This window comes from Sander vitreus, chromosome 9, assembly GCF_031162955.1.
Source record: "Sander vitreus isolate 19-12246 chromosome 9, sanVit1, whole genome shotgun sequence".
NCBI classification, from domain to species: Eukaryota; Metazoa; Chordata; class Actinopteri; order Perciformes; family Percidae; genus Sander; species Sander vitreus.
In genome coordinates, this window is record NC_135863.1 from 28,853,786 (window position 1) to 28,877,489 (window position 23,704).

Here is a 23,704-nt window from a genome sequence, read left to right on the forward strand (position 1 = left end):
TTACGTCTTATTAAAAATTTCTGAATATTCACTTGGGAGAAACGCAGAGATCTTAACCAGACTCTTGCGTTAACATTGGGGGTCTCTATTCTGGGAAAGTGAAGAGACAAGCAAGGCTGTACTAACCAAGGCAGGTGGGCAGTGTTTGTATGGGCATGGAGCCGTGGCAGCTTTTCAAATTCACCGAACAAGTGACATGAACGAACAGCGGGGGCATGTCCAGCTGTGGCCCCTCGGCCTCCAGCAGGGAGTCTCCCTCCAGGATGCTGAAGGAGTCCTGGTCCTGGTTGACAGTGTTGGAGTCTGACAGGGACTGGTCGTCACCTTCTCCGTGGGAACTGGTGCCTGGATGCTCCTCATACTCCACCACCAAATCGGTGTCGCTTTCCGTCATGATGCAGCAGCCCGACAAGTTCTCTGCACACAAACCAACCAACTGTTCATTATCGTGTCACTAGTCTATAATTGAGGTATTCATTTCCGGCATTGTTCAGTAGGGCTGGGTACCGAATTCAATACGGTTTAGGCACTGACCGAATTGCCTCCTTAGTATCGAAAAATGACTCATCATTCAATACCCAATTTCCATACCTAAGGAGCAAATCTCATCAGAGTCAGTGAGCCAATAAACATTCAGCATGCTTCTACCCAGATCTAATAATGCTGCTGATTGTTTTAAGTTACACGTCGAGGAGGCATGCAGGAAAAACTCTGAGCTACGAACAGAGACAGGGCTCACGTATTAGCTTATCTAAAAGAGTTGTGCCGTAATGCATAACGTTGTAATTTATTTTTGTTAAAATGGATTTTTGAAATTTGAATTGGAAAAAAAAGTATCGCTCAGGAACCGGTATCGAACATTTTTGAACGATACCCAGCCCTTATTGTTCAGGTTCTGCCGGATGTCCGTCACCTTCCTCTTTCTTTGTGTTGGTGTTCTAAACTCCGGTGGATTGTGATTGGTTTAAAGAAATGCCAATAAACCAGAGCACGTTTTTCTCCCATCCCAGAATGCTGTGTGGACTAGCCCTACCCTCCTCTGCCCTATTTCTGATACCGTGGCGGCAGAAATTTTGCCATGGCGTGCCGCCACTACAAAATCAACATAGAGGAAACACTGCAACACCAATCACATATATATGCACATGAACATGTATACATTATAAGTTATTCTCATACAAGAGTTGTATTAAGCTGATAAAATAATTAATAATACATAATCAATCAATTTGGATCCCAGACACATCAGTGTTAACCTATCTTAACATTAAGTTATCATTCAAAAATGTTGTAATATGTTACTGAATCAGTAGCCTAACATGGCTCTTTTCTTTTGTTTTCTATTACTTCTCCTTTTCCTTATCCTCATTCTTTATTTTCTCTCCTCATTTAATTGTTCCTTTCTTCTGTCCCTTTTTTTATAGACAGTTTTTTATGTTTTTATTTTCTATATGCTACCTTTCATTGAATTAGTTTAGGGAACCCAACATGTCAAGCCCCTTGATGGTGTTTTGGGTTTCCTTTGCATGTCTTTTTGACCTATTTTGTCTTATATGTAACACTGTTGTTTTGTTTTTTTACATGTGCTAAATAAATCAAATCAGCCAATCAATCAAGTTAGGTTAGCCAAATAACTTTAACTTAACCTAATGTATCATTAACCTATCTGAACCAGACTTAATTTACCCTGTTAGCCTGTGTTGAACGGAACCAAACTTAAAGTCCCACTCCAGACACGTTTAAAGTATGTAAAAATACTCTGTTATAATTCATATTGAGTCAACATGGTAGAGTAAAAAAAATAAAAAGGGACTGGAAGCACATCCACTCTTTATCCCTCATTGAGAAATTCTGGATCTGGCCTCGCCTCCCCACCGCTGCTCGCTCTGGGTTGAGGCTTGTTCAGGGGACTACATTCTAGCATCTACCTAAGGTTGACCAGTAGTCTTGCATTGCCAGACCTATCTCCACAGCGCTAGCTGATTAGTCAGTCAGAAACATCGGAGAGATTCAGCTCTAGGCCTACATGTTTGAGCCTCTCGCCGGGTTCAGACAGGAGGCGGCGAGGCAGCCATCTTGCCGAGCTTCGCTGGCGGACAGCCATCTCACGAAGCCCTGGCAGGCCCTCTGCGAGCAGGCAGCCCGCTTAGAGAGCTCTGCAAGCTTGCGATCTGCAACTACAATTTGGGTGTCCTGTCTGAACCAGGTGTCAGTCAGACCAAGACTCAGAGGAGGAGTCTGTTGTGCAACAAAATCGGCGAATAGCAGACATATCAGAATGGTAAGAGTAGCTAGTATCTTTTATTTTCTCGTTAGCTTGTAACTGGCAGTGGCTGAAAGTGACGGTGACGGTGTGTTTTGGCTTAGACTGACAGTCCAGAATCAGAATAATTTATTTTGTCATTGTAAAACATTGTCACAACGAAATTTAAGTGGTACTCCTTCTGGTGCCTAGAAGTATACATTCATACGCACACGCCATACCCTTCCACAAACCATACCCTCACATACACATAATGGGACAGGTGCTTCAAGTGCATAGTAGTATACATTCATACACTTACTCATGCCGTACTCTCACACCAAAAAATCTATGTTTTTTTTTAAAAGATCACAGTACTGGAAAAGTGCAAATGCAGTGCAAAACATAATCATTCAGCATGATGAAGTCCTATTTCTGTAACTGAATGTTTAGAGTTGTGATGGCTGTGGGGGAAAAGCGGTCTCTGAAGCTGGATGTGCGGGTTCTGACAGACGTGTAACGCCTTCCTGAGGGGAGTAACTGAAAGAGTCCTCTCTGCCATGGAGGTTTCAGGTGTCCTTGCTGGCTTTTGCAGATTAAACAGCGATTGGTTTACGGATTACTGACGTACCTAATCACCTTTCCCGTGCACAGACATCTCTAGCCTGGCTCCACCCTCCTACGTACTTCCGCTCAATTTTCATTTTCCTCGGGGCGGCCTCTAGCTCACCCAATAAGAGCGTTCGCCCCATGTTGGCTGAGTCCTGCAGCGGCGCAGGGTTCGAATCTGACCTGCTGCCCTTTGCCGCGTGTCATTCCCCATCTCTCTCCCCCTTTCATATCTATCCACTCTCTAATAAAGGGAAAAGCCCCAAAAAAATAATCTTTAAAAATATGTTCATTTTCCTTCAGTACTCCGTCTGGGTTTGCGGTATATTCTTGCGTTTTCTCCGGCTACGGAGAAATACGCTAGCGATGCTAATGCTAAATATAAGCCGATAGTTGTTGTCGGTCTCCCCTCTTGTTGCACATGCGCATGACATACGTCACGACCAAACGTTAGCGATTGGTTATGGCAGATCCAGAGTGGCTCTGGGCAGATCCAATAGTTTGAAACTTCAACAGAGTACCCGCCTTCAAGGAAGTTAACACTTGTCAACGGAGAGTGGCCAGACACTCTGGACAAATGAAAAGTACTAGAGTCTGGTAGGACCAGGCTAAGACATCTTTCCCTTCAGCAGAAGAATGCAAAAAACACCTCACTAGTGACAACCTTTGTCTGACATAAACATAAGAAAAACACATTTTTGAGTGGAGAGGGACTTTAACCTAACTTAAACACACTTAACACTACCTTACCTGTCTTAACCTAACTTAATTTATCCTGACTTAACTTCACCTAATTTAACTTTGCTTAACCTGCTAGCCTAACCTATGAACTTTGTGTAATCAGAATCTATTCCATGTTGCTCCTTTCACAATGGGCAATGCAACTGATGTAAGCTTTAGGAAATCCTGACACTGACATGAGATCTTACACTTGTATTATGTATACTGTTTTTCTGATTTTAGATCTATTGTTGCTCTGTGAAGCACTTAACGCTATGTAAATGCATTGTCAGAATGAAACAATATAATTGCAGGGTGTACCTAATTAAAGCTAAAGCTTCGTGAATGATGCTCACCATCCTCAGTAGCTGGCTCGGCCTCTGACACCAGCTCCTCACTGGGTCTCCTCCCCGTCTCGCCGTCCTCAGAGTCCTCCTGTGGAGACAAACCACAGCGCAAAGGTTTATCCAGTCCAATCAAGAGCAGTGGTTTCTCTTTCTGAGCCAAAGCTGACTCAGGCACAAATCTCTATAAGACATCCATTTACAGCAGGGGTCTTCAACGCGTTTTAAACCAAGGACCCCCTTAACTGAGAGAGAGAGATGGAGCAGGGACCGCCCCTTCTACATGTATTGTATAAAATGAAGTTGCAGATTTAACTGGGCCTATTACCCGGACCCCCTGTTGAAGATCTCTGATTTACAGGGCCCTATTTTAACGATCTTAGCGCACGGCGTGAAGCGCATGACGCAGGTGCGTTTAGGGCGTGTCCAAATCCACTTTTGCTCATGCGCATGGTTCAAAAAGGTTGCTCTTAGTGTCTTAATTAATTCATAGGTGTCTTTTGGGCGTAACATGCAATAAACCAATCAGAGTGTCATCTCCCATTCCCTTTAAAAGCCAGGCACGTTTGTACCTTGGCGCATTGCTATTATGATGGCGGATTTGCATCGTGATATTTGTAATCTTTTGCATGTTTATATGCTGCTGCGCTTCCCTGTGTGTGTAACAAGCATAGTGTGCGCGGGCTGTGCACGAGCCTAGGTGCATTTTACTAATGCACTGTTAAAATAACAATGAAATGCTGCGCTATTGACTTCAGACAAGGTTTTTGTTGGTCAATGGGGCGATCACTTCCCGCTGCCTCAAGATAGCAATGCGCAAAGAATGCACCTGAACACAGCTCCCTGTAAGACCCATGGGCGCAAAGATGGGCACAGGTGCATTTTCTATTTAAACGACGCAGGCGCTGGACGGGACATTGACAACTGCGTCGGTCTTAAACTAGCAAAGACACTTGCGTCGGGCTTTGCGCTGCGCTACACCGGGTGCAAGATAGGGCCTGCAGTCTCTTTTCTTCGGTTAAAGAAATACATATTACTTCTTTTCTCCCCCAGCCAATGTTAATCCAGAATCCTTCCATATAACCAACGATATTAATGAGATATGAAAGCAAAGCCAAGTCAGTCTTCCAAAAACACAAGGATAACAATAAGAATGGCAAAACACAACTTGGTCAACTCACGTCTCTCTTGTATGAAGGCGGGCAGTAGAAGAAGTAGTGTGGATTGGAGGGCACAGTTTTGAAATACTGAGACACGATCCCCATGAATTTAGCCTGTTGAATGATTAGATTTTTTTCAAATTTGACATCAGTTTGACCTTTTTAGCTTATTAGCTCATGTAGTTACTAATTACTCAATTGACAGTCTATGATCAAAGGGAATCATCAGATCTACTTGAAAATATGAAACTGTGAGCAGGAGATTAATAATTAAGGGCTCAGACAATACCTGTATTATGTTGCGCAGATCTGGATACACTTCACACTTGGCCTGTGTGTGAAGCAGCGTCAGAGGGAACTCTGGGATCTTGGCTGTCTTGGACTCATCCAGGATCAGTGGAGATGTAGGAGGAGAGGACTTCCCTCTAGATTCAGCTTCAGCAGCATCCTCCATTTCAATACTATTGTCAGAAGCATTAACATTAGACATTAATAATTGTATTAGCTCATTGGTGACAAGTAAAAAAAAACAAGGCCCCCGGACCCCCACTGATATTGACGCTTACTTCTGTATCCTTATTTATTGGCTTATTTCTAATTTATGATTCATTTGTATGGTTGTGTATGTATTCACCAAGGCAAATTCCACGAAGTCTGATAATGAGATCTCATTGAATTAACTGAATTGTTTTGGACAGTAAACACAGAATTGACATGTTAGCAGCCTGTTAAGTTGTTGTAGGGAACATGAGAGCAAACAGTTGCCTAATTACACATTCAGGCGACACTTTGTCTTCCAGTTGTCCCCGGGCTGGTAGTGGACAGTGTGTTTATGCCGGCTGCAGTAAGACTAAAGCAAACGGTAATGCTCTGTGGAGCTGAGAGGAAGCGCAGAGTTCTGTCTGGGTTCATCACTACATGTGACCCCTTTCACATTACACACAGCAATCTGACCCATTGTTCACACTCATTCATTGATTTGCAACTTTAAAGCTTAAAGGTGCCGTAGGTAGGATTGTGAAGATCCAAGACTTAGTCAAAAAATGTGAACATCGACAACTTCTCAGTCCCTACCCCTTTCCGCTAAAGCCCAAAACAGTCTCCTAAGCCCCTCCCCCCACAAGGGAGAACGAATGCGTGTGCATGAGCAGTGACTGACAAGCAGTTAAGACACCAGCCCTGGCCCTGATTGGTGCATCTGAACAGGGAGCGGTGGATTTTTACAAATCGCACTACAGGCTGTAGGTGGTGCCAGGGGAGCCGGATTTTTTTTTTAATGACCTGCTTCATGTAGTTCTACTGGAACATAGGGTCATCAGTTTCAGCAAATATGACAGAAAGTTAGTTTTATAAGTCTTACCTACTGCATCTTTAAGGCTCAACAGGTAATGAATAATATTATTACTGTATTGCAGGAATGCACATTTTAAGAATTTCCTTTTAACCATCAACGTCCACAACATGTCCATGTCAACCGTCAAGTATAAGTTTCATCTTAAAACCTAAATAGCACCATTTTAAACGATTAGCTTTTCTGCAAATGGCATTAAAGGGTAATTTTTTTCCAACTAGGACCAACCCCATTTCCCCAATGCATTTGTGTCTAATAAACTCATGTGAACAATGAAATCTGTGCAGTTTTGAATGAGAAAGCTGTAACCGGCCACCGTGAACAATGTAACTAAATGGGGCAATTGTGAACCCTCAATTTATTGCCACTAAAAATGATTGTTATTGCCACTGACTTTGGATTGTTACTAAAAGTGCCGGGAGAACGGCGTTCTGGGAGTTTCAGTGCGGCTCAATATTTCCCTATTCACCCGTCTCCCTTAACATGGGCAGCCACAGGAAATTGTGGCATCATTAATTTCCGATGGTCCGGGGGAAGTAAAATGCCATGTCGGGCAAGTAGATAGGAGGTTTTTAAACATTAATATGAGTTCCCCTAGCCTGCCTATGGTCCCCCAGTGGCTAGAAATGGTGATAGATGTAAACCAAGCCCTGCCTTTGAGAAAATGAAAGCTCAGATGGGCCGATCTGGAATCTTCCCTTTATGACGTCATAAGGGGAAAGGTTACCTCCCCTTTCTCTGCTTTGCCCGCCCAGAGAATTTGGCCCACCCATGAGAAAGAGAGAGACATCATGGCTTGCAAACGAGCAAAGCATGGCAGTTGGTCAAGGCCACACCCGCACCCTCCACCTTGCCCCCCCCCCTCTCCTCCTCAATAGCATTTAAAGCTACAGACACAGAAATGGCAAATCCTAAGTAAAGCTCATTGTGGGACTGGCTCTAGTGGCTGTAATTCTGCACCAAGGCTGAATTTCGGGAAAGAGACTTCAGATACAGTATTAGGGGACCACTGAGGCCTATATAAAAGCATCCAAAAAAGCAGCATGTCATAGGACCTTTAATGTTGAACCCTGGTTGGTTATGTTTAGTATACATTAATAAACATATCTTACCTGGACGAGGAAGCCAGGGCAGCCCTGTCATCTGCTCGGTCCTCCTCAACCTCTCCAATAATAAAGGTGGCAAGGCTCCTTGAAGGTTTTGGATTCCCTCCCCATCCTGGAGTCTCAGCTTGCTCCCTGAAGACCCTGATGTGTCCGCAGAGGGTCTGCAGGAAGGAGGTGACGTCGATCTCCTGCAGGGATTCTTCACAGTAGTCCATGGCCATCAGAAGGTCCTGGGAGCTGATGCTGTAGGACTGCTGCAGGCTGCGGTATACACCTGCAGAGCACAAGGTGGGAAGATCAACGACTGGTGACATTGGTAAGTCACGCAGCCACTGACTTTCATTTACAATTTAATACAACACGCTTCACACTAGGGCTGGGTACCAAATTCAATACTTTTTAGGCACTGACCTAATTGCCTCTGAAGTCTCGTAGCGACACAAAGGAAAAAACAGAGACGGCTCACGTAGTAGGAGCTGAAAATGAAATACAAAGATTTGTGCTGTAATGTGTAATTTTGTAATTTATTTTTATTTTATAAAATTGTTATCGAAAAAAGTTTAGGAAAACATTTAGGAACCGGTATTGAAGTCACGGTATTGGTATCGGTACCAGTATCGAAACCTTTTGAATGATAACTAGCCCTACTTCACGCAAAGCTTTGTCTGATTTTTGTAGTATTATAATGTAGCGATTAACCAATCTGAAACAAACCGGTGTACTTTTAATTATTCAAAACGAAAGTCAGTGACAGTTTGACTTGCACTCTCCAATGGATTTGTGGTGCAAATATCTGCATGTATGCTGTAATATGAAGACTGTTTCCTCAGGCCTTGTTTATAGTTTGACAAGCATGTACCAAGAGAAAAGAATGGGGCCCAGCATGGAACACTGAGGCACTCCACAAGAAATATTTACTCCCAGCTTCTGGAGCTGCCTCTGCTTGCTTTTCAAACGTACATGATATGATTATAATGATATTTTTCTTCACCTACGGCATTCATTCTTATTCATAAACAGTTTTTTATTTACAGTATATGTGAAGGATAAGTCAACTATCGTGTTTGAAAGCCTGACATATCTTCTTCCTGTGTGCCATAGAGATTGTTGTCCAACAACTATTAAACACACATCAGTGAGCCACACTGTCGCACTGGGTGACTCTTCCTTCATTACCATGAACACACATACATTGTTATTTTGACGTAAGCTAAATGCTAACATCAGCATGCTTACAATGCTAATGCTAATGAAACTATATATTTGTGAAGCTTTTTTTTTAAGATGCATGTCTTCAGTAGGAACCAATGGGCTTAGAGGTTAGAATCACAGACAGGAAGTCAGAAAGTACTGAGAGACGAACTAACAGATTGTGGGTTTTGTTGACAATGAGAAGAATATCAAATCATATCAGCCTTATTCTTTAAACAGATCTTATTTACAGTCTCTAACAAATGCTTATGATTGGGTTTTACTTTATTGCATCTTTTTGTAAATATGTAGTGTAAAATAAAGCTGTATTATTATTCGGTCAAGGAACTGATTCATTTATTTACAAGAAATGACTATATCCATCAAACTATCATCGCAGAGTGATACAAATGTAGCAACATGCTTCTGAAGGGCAGAACATCTGAATCAAAGTTGTAGAGCATTGCACAACTTGAAGAAGAAAAAGAAATTTGCTCTGACACTGTGTTTATTAATGAGATGATATATGAATTTCATGAAGCTCCATTGGGGATTTGTTTGCATACTGATTAGTATGTTTTTGTTATCTTTTGTTAGATGCAGTAAAAAAGAATTTAAAATCTTCCCCACATTCTCAGCGTTTTATTGTTTCAATTGATGCTCTACAGAAGTGGACAGTGTAGCAGTAAGAGTTAAGAGTTGTAGTATACTCATTTCCTATTAAAGGAGCCACAGTGTAAATACTGAACTGGGCAGTTTTGCACTGTAGCAGCAGATAATAAAGGCACAGATAAACCAAGTCTGAATTTGTACTTAGATTTTACTTGAACAATTTGTTACTAAGTGTTGTGTATTTTGGGCTACTATTAGATCCGTAGTTGAGATACACCTGATGGATTGTGGGTAACCTTAGCTTCCGTTGTTGGTGTTAAGGCCTCTTTACAGTCGCCGTTCCTGACCTCTCGCACAACAATGTGACGTCAAAATGACGTAGATCTCGCTGGCGCGCCAGAGGAAGCATGGATGAGCTTGAGGGCAACCAGATGCCAGGACTCTCAGAGTGACTGCAAGTCTCTCTTGTAAACTTACTGGGTTAAGATGAGTTCTTTTATGGTGAATGAAAGGCTTGATCAGACGAAGTAGGACTGTTGACATTGACGTCAATGCTGCTGCCAGTTCTGCCATTGTTTACCTTTTTCTTCTTCTAGTCCGTAGAAATATTAAAGTTGGTAGCCTTTGCTCATTAGCGAAACGGAGACCTCTGTTCAGGAGAAAACTGCAACTAGTGTCACGACCACCACGCGCGAGTATAAATCACGCATCATATCATATAGTTACGGCGCTCCCATGACGTCACACTGTCGCCCGACAGGTCGGGAATGGAGAGTATACTGAACGCTTTAGCCATGCTGCTGTAAAGACATGCTAATAATGGGCTAATAATGGGCCAATATTCCGTCGTAGTCCAGGTTATCATTGTTATATCTAGCAACATGAAACCGTGAAGAATATAACACTTATAATTCCCGGGCAGACATAACTCTGTTCCAGGTGTATGTTGGCGGGTCACCTTTGACGTAGCTCTGGTGGTAGTGCTCCTGCAGCAGGCTGCAGTAGCTGGCGAGCTCCTTGTGTTTGTGAGGCTGAGCCAGGAGGTCAGTCCAAGGGGACGAACTGCTGCGGTCCTGGGACAGGGACCTGCCAGGGGACAAGAGCACAGCAGACACACCCAGACAGGAAACATACATACTCCGTTAGAAAGACCAATAAAGGATCTGCTGAACCCACATGGACTAGAACTTCATTTAATGATTTCCAATAGATTCATGTCTATGCATATAACCTTAATCTCACATCAGGGCTGGGTATCGTATTCAATACAAAATGCCTCGTGATTCAATACCCAATTTCAATACCTAAAGAGTAAATCTCATTAGTGTCAATGAGCCAATCAGCATGCTTCTACCAAGATCTAATAATGTGACGTGATTGGCTGTCTAACGTTACACGTCGTAGAGACACGCAGGAAAAACTCTAGGTTACACATAGACGACTCACGTAGTAGGAGCTGAAAAATAAATATAAAACTTTGTGGCATAATTTCTAATGTTGTCATCTCTTTTTGTTTTATGAAATTGGTATAGAAAAAAGTACTGTTTAGAAACCGGTATCAAAGTCACGCTATTGGTATCGGTATCGTACATTTTTGAATGATACCCAGCCCTATTCCACATATGTGTAACAAAAATGCTCGACGGTGTTTTTTGCCTCCAACGGTGCCTTCAAGGCAGCTAACCCTAACCTTAACCCTAAACATAACCATTGCCGTGCTGCCTGGGAGGAGACGTTGGGGGTAAAAAACACCAAAGACCAACAAAAATACAATGTCAGTTTAAAAGACATATAGACAATTCCATTCGTGTCATTTTGCATAAGCATTTAGATAGATTGAGCCCAGATCTCCACTACAGTAAGCAAAGTCCAAGGAGCCGACAAGCCTGTGAGGGACAGCTAAACCTCCGTAGCATGCGTTTGAAACATTATCAGGACAAAAAGGGAGGAAAAAACATGAAACAGGTGGGAAAAAAAGACCTCGATCACCGAAGCGTTTTCATTCATGTAACAGCAAGGTGTCAAGACAAACTGCTGAGACATACACAGTCTCCTGCCAAGCTGCTGCAAGCACTTAGAATAACCTCTAGTTCAATAAACCTGTTGTTCTACACACACTTTACTTTTGGAACTCACTAGTTTAAATGTATTTAATTTGCATTGTAAGATATATATATATAAAAGGTTAAGTTTAGAGAAGAATGTAATTTGACGACTATAAAAGAATTATGCTTCCACCTGCTCCTTCTTAAACATATCCTTTTTATTGTTCTTTGATAAAAGCTGATTTGTGTTCTGTGTTTTTCCTACGTTTTGTTTTTTTCTTTTACAACATACGGTTTGTTCGAGATAAATAAATAAAAATCTCAAATTAAATCAAATCTGTCCCATACCTATCAGTTTATAATAATCATCTTTTTTCCCTCTATTGTATCAATAATATAGTGGTATAATGTACCGATAGTAAATGATTGCTTCTGTGGTGCTCAGCGACTTAGCAATGTATTTGGTATCAGCATACGGATGGATCAATAGGTTTTATTTGAGTATGATTTCTATAGCGTGCTCCCGGTTTTTATTACATGTAATCTCATAAACTTTATCCTCGTTTCCTCACCAGTGTATGTGGTTCTCCAAATCAAAAGGAAGTCAGGTACAGTAGTCATGGGCACACTTATGACCACAACATATTAAAACCTGGCGGCATCATTATGTCACAGCGAATCTGACACTGCTGTGAGGCTGAGCACTGTTAGATTTCATTTGTGCCTTCCCGGACTTCTGGGTAGTTACCAGCAGAGAGCGCTGGTTAGTGGCTTCAGCCAACAACACTTGCACTCCTAGCTTTACCGGTTATCATTAGTGCAACAGAAATTGCTATTAATAGGAACATTTCATTTGCTCAATGTCACTGTCAAAATACCTGAATAAATACAAAAGAAATAAAAAAAAACAATGAGTCCGTAAAACATCATTATCAAACACTGAAAGCGTACTGATGTTTGGTTCCTTGTGGGAAGAGGAACTTGTTGAAAACAGGTATGAAGTTAAAAGTTCTGTAGAGCTGCGGGGAGTCATTCTGTGTAATGCACAAACACAGGCACCCTTGCATAGTCTTTATATTTGGCATTGCCCACTCTATGATGTGATATTCTTGGATAATAAAAACCTATTTCTTGGATTCCTGACTTCCTGGTGATGATCATTTTTGCAAAACTCTGTGTAAACTCATGACGATGACAAAAGACAAGTGATTTGTTGACCAGTGCTACAGGCCAGCAGTTCACACACACTACGTAAGGTAAGTGAACTAGGGGTCGACCGATACTGGTTTTTCAGGGCCGATATCGATACCAACTATTAGTAGTTAATGAAACCGATAACCGATATTTGGAACTGACATACATAAACAGTAAAAAATGTAATCTTTAAGTCAAAATTAACATTTAGGAATGTTACAAACTCCTACACAAACGTGTGTTTAAATGTTTTAAGTGCTCATATTATGCTTTTTTCCTTTCCTTTATTGTGTTATATATCTTTTTTGTGCACGTTCTAGGTTTACAAAGTGAAAAAGCACAAAGTCCACCCCAAAGGCACTTACCATCTCCAACAGAAAACACTGTTCACAAACTGCTCCAAACAGCTCTATTGTAGTCCAGCCTTTAGTTCCGTGACGTGCGTTATAATGCTCGTCTAGCTGCTAGCGTGGCACGCCCTCATACTCTGCTTCTGACTGGCTAGTAGTCCTTACCTAGGTACTGAGCATGCGCGACTCCCAACAAAGATGGAACAGAAGTGAGATGTCTCACTCTGTAGCTAAAACAGAGAGCTCAACACACAGGGTGAAAAGAGGAGCTGCAGCAATGTGCAGTACAACAAAATGATGGTGTTTTTTTGAAAATTAAAACATGTAAACCTATTTAGATATAACCTTTAAATACAATTATGAACCTGAAAATGAGCATAATATGAGCACTTTAAGCAATTATTTAATAAAACTGAAACTTTAAAACATAATACACAGTAGGGTTGGAACAGTACACTGAAGTCACGGTTCGGTTCATACCTCGGTTCAGACATCACGGTTCAGTACAATGGAGGGAAAAGCATAACAAAAATGCATTTTTATTGTGCATGTCTCAGGCTATACCACCTAATGTCATCCAGTCTCTCCCCTGAGCTAGCTACAACAGCCTGAAGCGTATAAAGTAAGATGTAAACAGTAAACAATAAGTAGGCTACCCCACATCATCTCCAGACTCCATCTGGAACTTGTAAACAAAATAAGACAACCAGCTAGTAGTGTGATATGGGAGACAAGCGCTGCTCTCATATGTGAATGCACAGAGCAGGGGTGTTAAAAGAGCAGCTTCGGTTACACAGAGCAGTTGGCGAATTGTGGCATTAGCTTCACACGCTAACAGCGGAGCTAGCAGCAAACAGCGAAGCTAACGGCGGAGCTAACAGCTAATGGCGGAGCTAACAGCGGAGATAACAGCGGAGCAAATGGGCCTGGAAGCCATTTGTGGTCGAGGCAAGAAGGGATACAGCTACAGTACATCCGTTTGGTTGTATATGGAAGGGACTAGTTTGCTTCGTGTGGACTCACTGGACCGACTCGACATGTAGGCAGAGCTAAGGCGGGGCTACAGATTAGGTGTCCTTAAGAAACGCATATGTAACAGTAGTTCCACATTACATTAATTCATTTGCACGTGAGTTTTATTTATTTTTATACCGTGTATTCTCCGTGTAAATTCATGTACCGAACCGAGACGCCCGTACCGTTTCGGTTCAATACGAATACATGTACCGTTCCACCCCTAATACACAGTAAAAAGAAAATTATAAATAAAAACAAAATAGCTTCCTGAAGTTTTAACATGCCAACAGCTTGTTTGCAAGTGTTGCAGACTGCTAACAGAGCCGTAGCAGAGCCAAAGTAGCACACTTTTTAATTAATTAACTTTATCGGTTATCAGTAAAATAAAACACTCTTGCAGATAATCTGCAAATTGCCAAATGTCGGCCCCGATAATCGGCCGGGCCGATAATTGGTCGATACCTAAAGTGAACATTCAGACTTATTTTGGTGATGTGCATTGGGCCTGCGCTACTCTAACACTGACTAGTGTGAAGAGGGAAACTAGTTGAAATGTTTGTTGTGTTCAGTGTGTGGCAGCGCTGCACCCGCTGTGTGTATGTAGCAACACAAGCCTGAGGAGGACGCACAGACACGCCGGGGCTTTGGAGCCGACAGCATTAGAAAAAGCCACCCTTTCCCACTGGACAGAAGACAAGCGCGTCCAATGAAAGCTGACCAGCTGGAGAGCAGAGATACAGAATCGAGCAGAGCTACCTGAACTGCTTCTGCTGATACATCTCGCAGGATTCAGCATCTTGAGCTCTATTCTCACCCGTGAAGATAATCAGAGACACACATGTTAACAACTGGACTCAAACGTATTGTGACAATTCATGGGTCAGTTATGTCAAACAATGGTGGGGGAATGTTTCAATTAAAGGATCCTGCATGCTTATTACAACGTGGCTCTTCTTTCTGTAACTTTGTCCATCATTTCTATTAGTTATGATAATATTGTACTCACCAAAGAAATTGCTGAAAATCTGGGAACATAGCAGCTTGACTAAAACAAAAGTAGTCCGACGGTAACACAGGTTGTAAACAAACCAATAGTTTATCCAGAGTGTCTAACGGCGTCAGTGCTCGGATCATGCTTTTGCTGCCACGCTGCTGCTGCCAGCAGTACTCCGACTTCTTTTAGTGATGTCACTGTGATCTCAGAAATGACCTTGGTGAGTACAATTTTATTATTGGTGATCAGAATGATTGCCAAGACAACACAACTATTTAATAATTCAATTGATGACAGAAATTCTCACCGCAGAGATCTGTTCTGTTCACCATCTGGACCCTTCAGTGGTCCAGTGGCGCAGACCACAGAGAACGGTTCTGCTGCAGAACAGGCCAGGATGTTTGGAAAGTGAATAACCTCACATATGATCCAATTGATCCAAATCTAAATCCTATTATCCCAGATAAACACTGTGATTCCTTGAAAACCTTTTCACATGGGTACCAGTTCTATCTGGAAGCTTTCTTTCTGTAGGGTGAGCACAGTACCTGAAGAAGATGTCCCTGGGTTGGCGGCTGGAGTTGGGGTGCACCAGTTGCTCCTTTAGCTGCTCCAGGGAGCAGCTGTAGACGTAGACTGGACACTTCAATTGGCTGCCGTCACTGGTACTCTGCTGGGAAACCTGCCTGCTGAAGCTGATGTGCAAATCGGCCTTCTGTGGTTCAGAGAATTGGACTCCTTCTTTTTCTCCCAGATCTGGAGAGTAAGAAAAGTCAAATTGTTCAGCACTACCTGTTGTGTGTTAAACACGTGGTAACAATGTAATGTATCAGTGTGGTGCGTGTGGCGTTGCTTAACTTTGTCCCTTGACCCATTCTTGACGGAAATACACAAATTTGGTTTTTGACTACAACTCTGGACATAAGCATGAGACCGACCTGAGCCTGGGGTCTCTGTCCTGGTCTCTGTCTCCGACCCTCTGCTGTCCCAGCTGTCCTGGTCCAGGGTTAGGGAATCAGCGGGCCCAGTCTGTCCCTCGGGACGTGGTGAGAGCACAGGGGACCTGGCGGTTAAGTGTCCACTGCTGGAGCTCCTTGGCGGACTGAGGCCGGACTCAGACCTCTCCAGCCCACCAGTGGAGCTGGACAGGGAGTCAGCCTGAGATTTGTGGCCGGGAGTCAGAGTGTCGTCCTCCTGCGTGCTGATGTTACTCTGAGGCTCTGTCTCCAGCCCGGACGCCATCAACATCAAAACATCTGCCAAATGAACACAGTATCCGCATGTATCTCTTGTGTAGAAGAAAATGAATAACCAACAGTTTTAGTCTAATTTTATCCTGATATCCAATTTCCTGTTCACTGATTAAGTTCCTATTATTTTCTCTGATCAACAAACTTTTAGTGTCTCCTGTGTTAATTAAGTCTCCAGCGGTGTTCACACCTCATTTAAACAAAGGACCATTTTTCAATAGATTGAGCAGACGGTATTGGGTCGATGCAAATCTACTTAGATAGTTTTGTGAGTGAATGTCTTCTCAGCTTGTGTTTATTCTGTCGTTTCCTGTAACCTTGTATAAAATGGATAGAAAACTCATTCTGGTCAGAGAGAATCCTACAGCTTCTTGAGAACTTCTGCCTGCACTGCACAATGAATAAAACTCATCTGAACCAGCCACTGAATTGGACCAGAGAGAACTTTTTCTTTCACACTTGTCTTATGAACAGTGTTCAAAACCCTAAGAACCACATCATAGTAAACACAATGCCAGGTGTACCTGTGAAGGAAGCAGGCAGGAAGGTGAGGATGATCTGCTGGGAGCTGATGTACTTGGCATAGCACTTCCACTGTGGCGCAGTGCAGCTCCTCTCCCCCAGCAAGGGCTCTTCATCCACAAGGTCTGCATTACTGAAACTCTGCCACGACCCAGAGGAAACGCATGTTTACATTATTAATGCAGTTGTTAGGAATACACATAGCTCCTTGTTGATCTCCCAAAGCAGATTTCCAATGGAAAAATATTTCTAAAAAGTTTTCATATCCAGTGTCTGATATTCTGGGACATGCTGCATTTTACTAATTTGCTGTTAAAATAACAATGAAATGCTGCGCTATTGACTTTAGACCAGGTTTTTGTTGGTCAAAGAATGCACCTGAACACACCTCCCTGTAAGACCAGCATGCCCAGGTGCATTTGCTATTTAAACGACGTGGGCGCTGGACGGGAAATTGACAACTGCGTCGGTCTTAAACTAGCAAAGACACTTGCGTCGGGTTTTGCACTGTGCTGCACCGGGTGCAAGATAGGGCCCTATGGCTATGACTATTTGAGGTGTGATGTCAATAAATAGGTGGGGCCGCTTTGTTCTTTTATTATTATCTAATCTGATTATCTATCGTACAGGACCTATTGTGTTGGTGTCAGTCTATGTAAATGTTTTTGTAAAACTATTTCTGACCTTTAATCTGTTAGTGCCAGGTAGATAAATATAATAATAAAATATAAAACATATGTAATGAATGCATTAAAAATATAAAGTCTAATTCTGTACTATATATAATGTATATGAACATGCATGACTGATTTAGCATTAACGCTTGAATGGGTGTTCTCTGATGGCTGGGTTACCTGTAAAGTGCTGGTAGATCCCATCACCTCTTTGCTGCTGCCAGTGGTGTGGAACGAGGTCATGGTGTCCTGTCTGTCTGGAGGCTTCACACACTCCTCTAACAAAACACAAGAAGCAGAAATTGAGATACAATAGAAGTAATCTATATCCACGACGTTCCACTTCCGGGATTGTTTCGGTGTTGCCAGAAATTCCGCCGGATGTCCCTCTTTCCGGCTGGATGTCCGTCACCTTCCTCTTTCTTCGTGTTGGCGTTCTAAACTCCGGTGGATTTATGAGGACTATGGTTACAGTGGGGAGAATAAGTATTTGATACACTGCCAATTTTGCAGATTTTCCTACTTACAAAGCATGTAGAGGTCTGTAATTTTTATCATAGGTACACTTCAACTGTGAGAGACGGAATCTAAAACAAAAATCCAGAAAATCACATTGTATGATTTTTAAATAATTAATTAGCATTTTATTGCATGACATACGTATTTGATCACCTACCAACCAGTAAGAATTCCGGCTCTCACAGACCTGTTAGTTTTTCTTTAAGAAGCCCTCCTGTTCTCCACTCATTACCTGTATTAACTGCACCGGTTTGAACTTGTTACCTGTATAAAAGACACCTGTCCACACACTCAAACAGACTCCAACCTCTCCACAATGGCCAAGACCAGAGAGCTGTGTAAGGACATCAGGGATAAAATTGTAGACCTGCACAAGGCTGGGATGGGCTACAGGACAATAGGCAAGCAGCTTGGTGAGAAGGCAACAACTGTTGGCGCAATTATTAGAAAATGGAAGAAGTTCAAGATGACGGTCAATCTCCCTCGGTCTGGGGCTCCATGCAAGATCTCACCTCGTGGGGCATCAATGATCATGAGGAAGGTGAGGGATCAGCCCAGAACTACACGTCAGGACCTGGTCAATGACCTGAAGAGCGCTGGGACCACAGTCTCAAAGAAAACCATTAGTAACACACTACCCCGTCATGGATTAAAATCCTGCAGCGCACGCAAGGTTCTCCTGCTCAAGCCAGCGCATGTCCAGGCCCGTCTGAAGTTTGCCAATGACCGTCTGGATGATCTAGAGAACGTCATGTGGTCTGATGAGACAAAAATAGAGCTTTTTGGTATAAACACCACTCGCTGTGTTTGGAGGAAGAAGAAGGGCGAGTACAACCCCAAGAACACCATCCCAACCGTGAAGCATGGAGGTGGAAACATCATTCTCTGGGGATGCTTTTCTGCAAAGGGGACAGGACGACTGCACCGTATTGAGGGGAGGATGGATGGGGCCATGTATCGCGAGATCTTGGCCAACAACCTCCTTCCCTCAGTAAGAGCATTGAAGATGGGATGTGGCTGGGTCTTCCAGCATGACAACGACCTGAAACACACAGCCAGGGCAACAAAGGAGTGGCTCCGTAAGAAGCATCTCAAGGTCCTGGAGTGGCCTAGCCAGTCTCCAGACCTGAACCCAATAGAAAATCTTTGGAGGGAGCTGAAAGTCTGTATTGCCCAGCGACAGCCCGGAAACCTGAAGGCTCTAGAGAAGGTCTGTATGGAGGAGTGGGCCAAAGTCCCTGCTGCAGTGTGTGCAAACCTGGTCAAGAACTACAGGAAACGTATGATCTTTGCAAACAAAGGTTTCTGTACCAAATATTAAGTTCTGCTTTTCTGATGTATCAAATACTATGTCATGCAATAAAATGCTGATTAATTACTTAAAAATCATACAATGCGATTTTCTGGATTTTTGTTTTAGATTCCGTCACTCACAGTTGAAGAGTACCTATGATAAAAAATTACAGACTTCTACATGCTTTGTAAATGGGAAAACCTGCAAAATCGGCAGGGTATCAAACTGTCACTGTTCCTCAGATCTCTGCAGGGTAAATCCAGACAGCTAGCTAGACTATCTGTCCAATCTGAGTTTTCTGTTGCACGACTAAAACAACTTTTGAACGTACACTTTCCACCAAAACAAGTTCCTTCCTGAGGCTATTTTTGCAGAGGCACCGTCCAGTGCTATGCACTGTCCAAGACGATTGTGATTTGTTTAAAGAAATGCCAATAAACCAGAGCATGTTTTTCTACCAGGGCCGTTTTTTTTTTAGGTTGGGTAAAATCAATCTCAGTTGATCCTGTTCGTTTGTTTCCTGCTTTCATGGCAGTACTAACGTTACAGTTGTAGCGCGCTGGGTTTACGTTTTTATAGGTATATCTGGCAACCTGGCCTGGCTGTCAAACTGGGCAGTTGATACCAACATACAGGCCAAAACACAAAGAGAAATTCCGTCACGGAACGAAAATTTCAAAAGGAGAAAATACTGGCATTAGCATTGTTGTCAGAAAAGATAGTATTTCGACTTAGCATGTTTCCTTAATATATGATGACGCATTGGGGTCATTTTTTGATTTATTACAGTAAATGCACTACATATTAGACCTTTAATACATTTCACTTAATGCAGCTAATGAGTCTTTTCTCTCAACACCAAAACAGTTCTCTTTATGATCCCAGCAAACCCACAACCAAAGAATAAACAGTTTCAAGTTCCCCGCTGGTCATCGAAAACTACACTTGAGTCAATCTATGATAAAAAAAAAAAAAACTAAACTTAGCACTTAATAGTCAAAGTTGTTGTTTTTTTTCTTCTACTTGTGTTTACCGATGTCGGCTCCAGGGAATAACGTGGTTAAGAAGTGTGGAGAATTAGTGTAATCCGCTTCTGTAAAATGGATGACTAAGAAAAACGGACTTTAACCATCAACTGTCGCTGCCTGTTGCCAATTGGCTGGAATAGTGTTTTGTGGCTGGTGCAGTCCTTTCGGTTTGTTTTCCAATTACACGCGCTGTGTATGAACACCGGATTCTTTTTCAGCGCATACAGAAATTAGAGAGCTAGGTGAACGTGAGGAGGTAGTCGCTGAATTTGACCAAAAAAAAAAAGTATTGGATTTCTACATCACTTACTATACCTTTAATAACAGGTAAGGAGAAAGGAGCAACGTGGCCGTCTCGCTCTCGCGCCAAGATGTGGTGCATGAAGGAGCCGTGGTCGCTGTGGGCTAACGGGATCTCTCTGTCGCTGAGCTCGTGCTCCAGGCTGCTGTGAAAGAGGCTGAGCAGCAGCTCATTGGGCAGACAGGGGGAGCTGTGAATCTGCTCCTCCGTCTCCACGGCTACACACAGGAAGGGGAAGACATGTGACAACAAGGAACACTCACTGTTTCTAAATATAAAATCTATCCGGTCGCTGACTTTATTAGAAAAAGGTTCAAATTTGAAGTAGAGCTGTATGTATTTTGTGCGGTGGCTGATGAGACTTTGGAACACATGTTCTTTTTTTTGCCGTGTCTAACAGCTTCTGGTCCGAGTTACATGATTGGCTGTCACTTAAGACACTTAATATCCCAACTTTCGATCACACATCCTCTTTTATATGGATACTATAGATTCATCAATATCTGATAGCGTTACCATGATTGCTCTCATGGCTAAATATCATATTCATTGCAGTAAGTGGAGATGTTCCAAGCATTCCTTTGTTAGGTTTATACATTTTAAATTGTTTTTAATGTTGTTTCTAGTAAAATTATAAGACAAATGTGTAGTGACATATCTAGGAAATCATTGTCATCTTAAAGTCATCCTTGTGTGCTTAGGGGATTCTTCTCTTTCTTGTACATTGACAACATTTGTATTGAATCTACTCATGTATATTTTCACTCCCATTCGAGAGTTTTGTATGTTGTTTTTAGTCAAAGTCTACAGGAAAAGTTTGTATTTCATGATGGATGTATATCATTTTCATTGTTCAAGTGAACTTGGCAGATGGAGCGTCTGATTGTCGTACCTGTACTGAATGTAAGGAAGAAGATCTCAACCTGCTGGCATTTTGGGAGCAGCTGAATGAGGTCAAACTGGAAGGGAACCATGTGAATGCTGTCCTCTGAGGCCAGGGCTTCTCCTACACACACACAGAGAGACACACACAGGAAATAATCCATCCTTCAATTTATAACAGCTTTGCCTTTCAAATACAGCAATACACAGATTTGACATCGCAGAGATTGGGCAATATGACAGAGCCAGTAGCTGAAGGGGACACGTATTAGTACAACACAAAATATATTGGTACTTTGGCAGAAACTTAACGGATCCAGTTATTTCCAATCCGCTTCCATTTTGCGTTTTCTTTCATTACTGCTGCTGCCGTTCATAAAACTCAACCATTCCTGCATAGATGCTTCACGTTAAAAGCCTTCAAGCAGCTTTAAGGCCATAATCCTCCCTGTGCTGGTAGTTTGAAACATTCATAGAAAAAACAGGAAAATAGAAGTGATCGGAATATTACTCTTACGGAATATGTTACCTTCAACTGTGCAATATGTCATCTCTACTCATCCGCACCTTACTCATCTGTGTATCTGTGTTTATATACTGTTTGTTTATATAAGGGGGTTTATTGTAAATATGTTTGTTTTATTACTATTATTAGGGCCCGAGCGACGACAGCGGCGAAGGCCCTATTGGAACTGAAGGAATTATTATTACACCAAATGAATTGGCTTTTTGAGAGGCTTAACATATTCAAAAACTCACCAAAATTGGCGTTCGCATCAAGTCTGGTGAAAATGTACGGATTTTAAGGGTTTCGGGAATAGGAGCGCAAAAATGGCTCGCTAGCGCCCCCTACACTGTTAAAAGAATTGAGCCCCTGCAGTGCGTTTAACGTAGACTCACAAACGTTGGTACACATACATAACATGTCAAGACGTACCAAAAAATGTCATTGGAGCCATACCCTAAACCCAACAGGAAGTCTGCCATTTTGATTTCAAAGTTTGAAATTAGTGCGATTTTGGCCATTTCCACGTCGTACTTTAACGAACTACTCCTAGAGATTTCATCTGATCAACTTCAAATTTGGTCTGTGCCATCTTAACACCTTAAAGATAAAAAGTTGTTAAAAGAAAAACTTTTCGTCATAGGGCGGGGCCGTGGCAGGGCGGCCATTTTGTGCGTTTCGCCATCAAAACAGGAAGTGGGTGTAACTTGAGTGTACATTGTCCAACTGGCTCGAAACTTTTCAGGATTCATAAGAGTCCGACCCTGAGGACAAATAAAGGCCGATATTTACTTAAAGTCATAGCGCCCCCTAGTGGCAACAGGAAGTAGGCCTAAAAGTCAAGGTGCTATACTTTAACAAACTCCTCCTAGAGATTTCATCCGGCGGACTTCAAATTTGGTCTGTACCACCTCGACACCTTAAAGATGAAAAGTTATTAAAAGAAAAACTTTTCGTCAAACCGTGTGGGCGTGGCGGCCATTATGAGTGTTGAGCGATGAACAAAGAAATTGTTGTAACTTGAGTGTATTTGTCGTATCTGCCCGAAATTTCTCACGATTGACAAGGGTCCAGGTCTGAGGATATCTACAGGCCAATATTTACTTTTGGTCATAGCGCCCCCCGCTGGCAACAGGAAATGCGCCTTATATGACAAACATCATCCGATTTACATGAAACTTATGATGTGTGGTCGACATGTAATACTGAGCCACCCCCTATACTTTAACCATGCCCACTTACTCAGGCCACGCCCCCTTTCATAACATTTGAACTGTTTAAGGAGTCTTGTGTGAGGTGTCATTGAACTCAGCAGAGATTTCCTTCTTCATTGGTGATGGTTTGGCCCGCCCCCTATGCTTAAGCCACGCCCCCTTTCATAAATGCTGACCCACTTAAGGTAGAGTCTTGTGTGAGGTATCATTGAACTCAGCAGACAGTTCCTTTTTAATTGGTGATGGTTTGAACCGCCCCCCTGTGCTTTAGCCACGCCCCCTTTCACAGCTAATGAACCGTATGACGTAGAGTCTTGTTTGAGGTATCATTGAACTAAGCAGGGAGTTCCCTTTTCACTGGTAACGATTTGTAGTGTCTGAGTGCCGCGCAAATGCACGGTCGCAAGGAGCGGAGTCCTCCAGCAACCCCGACGCACGCAGACGCGCGAGGGCCCGTCCAACGCTGCTTGCAGCTTTAATTATTATTATAACTAATTCTATTTTTCCATTTCTTATACTATTCTTTATCCATTTCTACGTATATTTTGTCTCCTATGTCTACTTAATGTGTATTTGTTAT

The 23,704-nt window shown here is 42.5% G+C and overlaps 1 protein-coding gene across 8 annotated transcripts in view; it reads right to left on the reverse strand.

The window, feature by feature from the left end:
* Nucleotides 1–23,704, reverse strand: part of szt2 (SZT2 subunit of KICSTOR complex) — a 154,158-nt gene that overhangs the window by 100,123 nt on the left and 30,331 nt on the right. For 6 of the 8 annotated variants that reach the window (XM_078259549.1, XM_078259546.1, XM_078259544.1 and 3 more), the window contains exons 21-33: nucleotides 21,416–21,529; nucleotides 20,538–20,741; nucleotides 17,562–17,659; nucleotides 16,710–16,848; nucleotides 15,874–16,191; nucleotides 15,484–15,691; nucleotides 14,698–14,745; nucleotides 10,294–10,421; nucleotides 7,539–7,806; nucleotides 5,365–5,536; nucleotides 5,097–5,189; nucleotides 3,928–4,006; nucleotides 127–417 (exon numbers count right to left, since the gene is read on the reverse strand). In XM_078259549.1, the coding sequence (XP_078115675.1) occupies nucleotides 127–417; nucleotides 3,928–4,006; nucleotides 5,097–5,189; nucleotides 5,365–5,536; nucleotides 7,539–7,806; nucleotides 10,294–10,421; nucleotides 14,698–14,745; nucleotides 15,484–15,691; nucleotides 15,874–16,191; nucleotides 16,710–16,848; nucleotides 17,562–17,659; nucleotides 20,538–20,741; nucleotides 21,416–21,529 (2,160 nt within the window). The remainder of the gene's footprint in view (nucleotides 1–126; nucleotides 418–3,927; nucleotides 4,007–5,096; nucleotides 5,190–5,364; nucleotides 5,537–7,538; nucleotides 7,807–10,293; nucleotides 10,422–14,697; nucleotides 14,746–15,483; nucleotides 15,692–15,873; nucleotides 16,192–16,709; nucleotides 16,849–17,561; nucleotides 17,660–20,537; nucleotides 20,742–21,415; nucleotides 21,530–23,704) is intronic. The other 2 variants (XM_078259548.1, XM_078259545.1) reach the window with 2 other exon arrangements.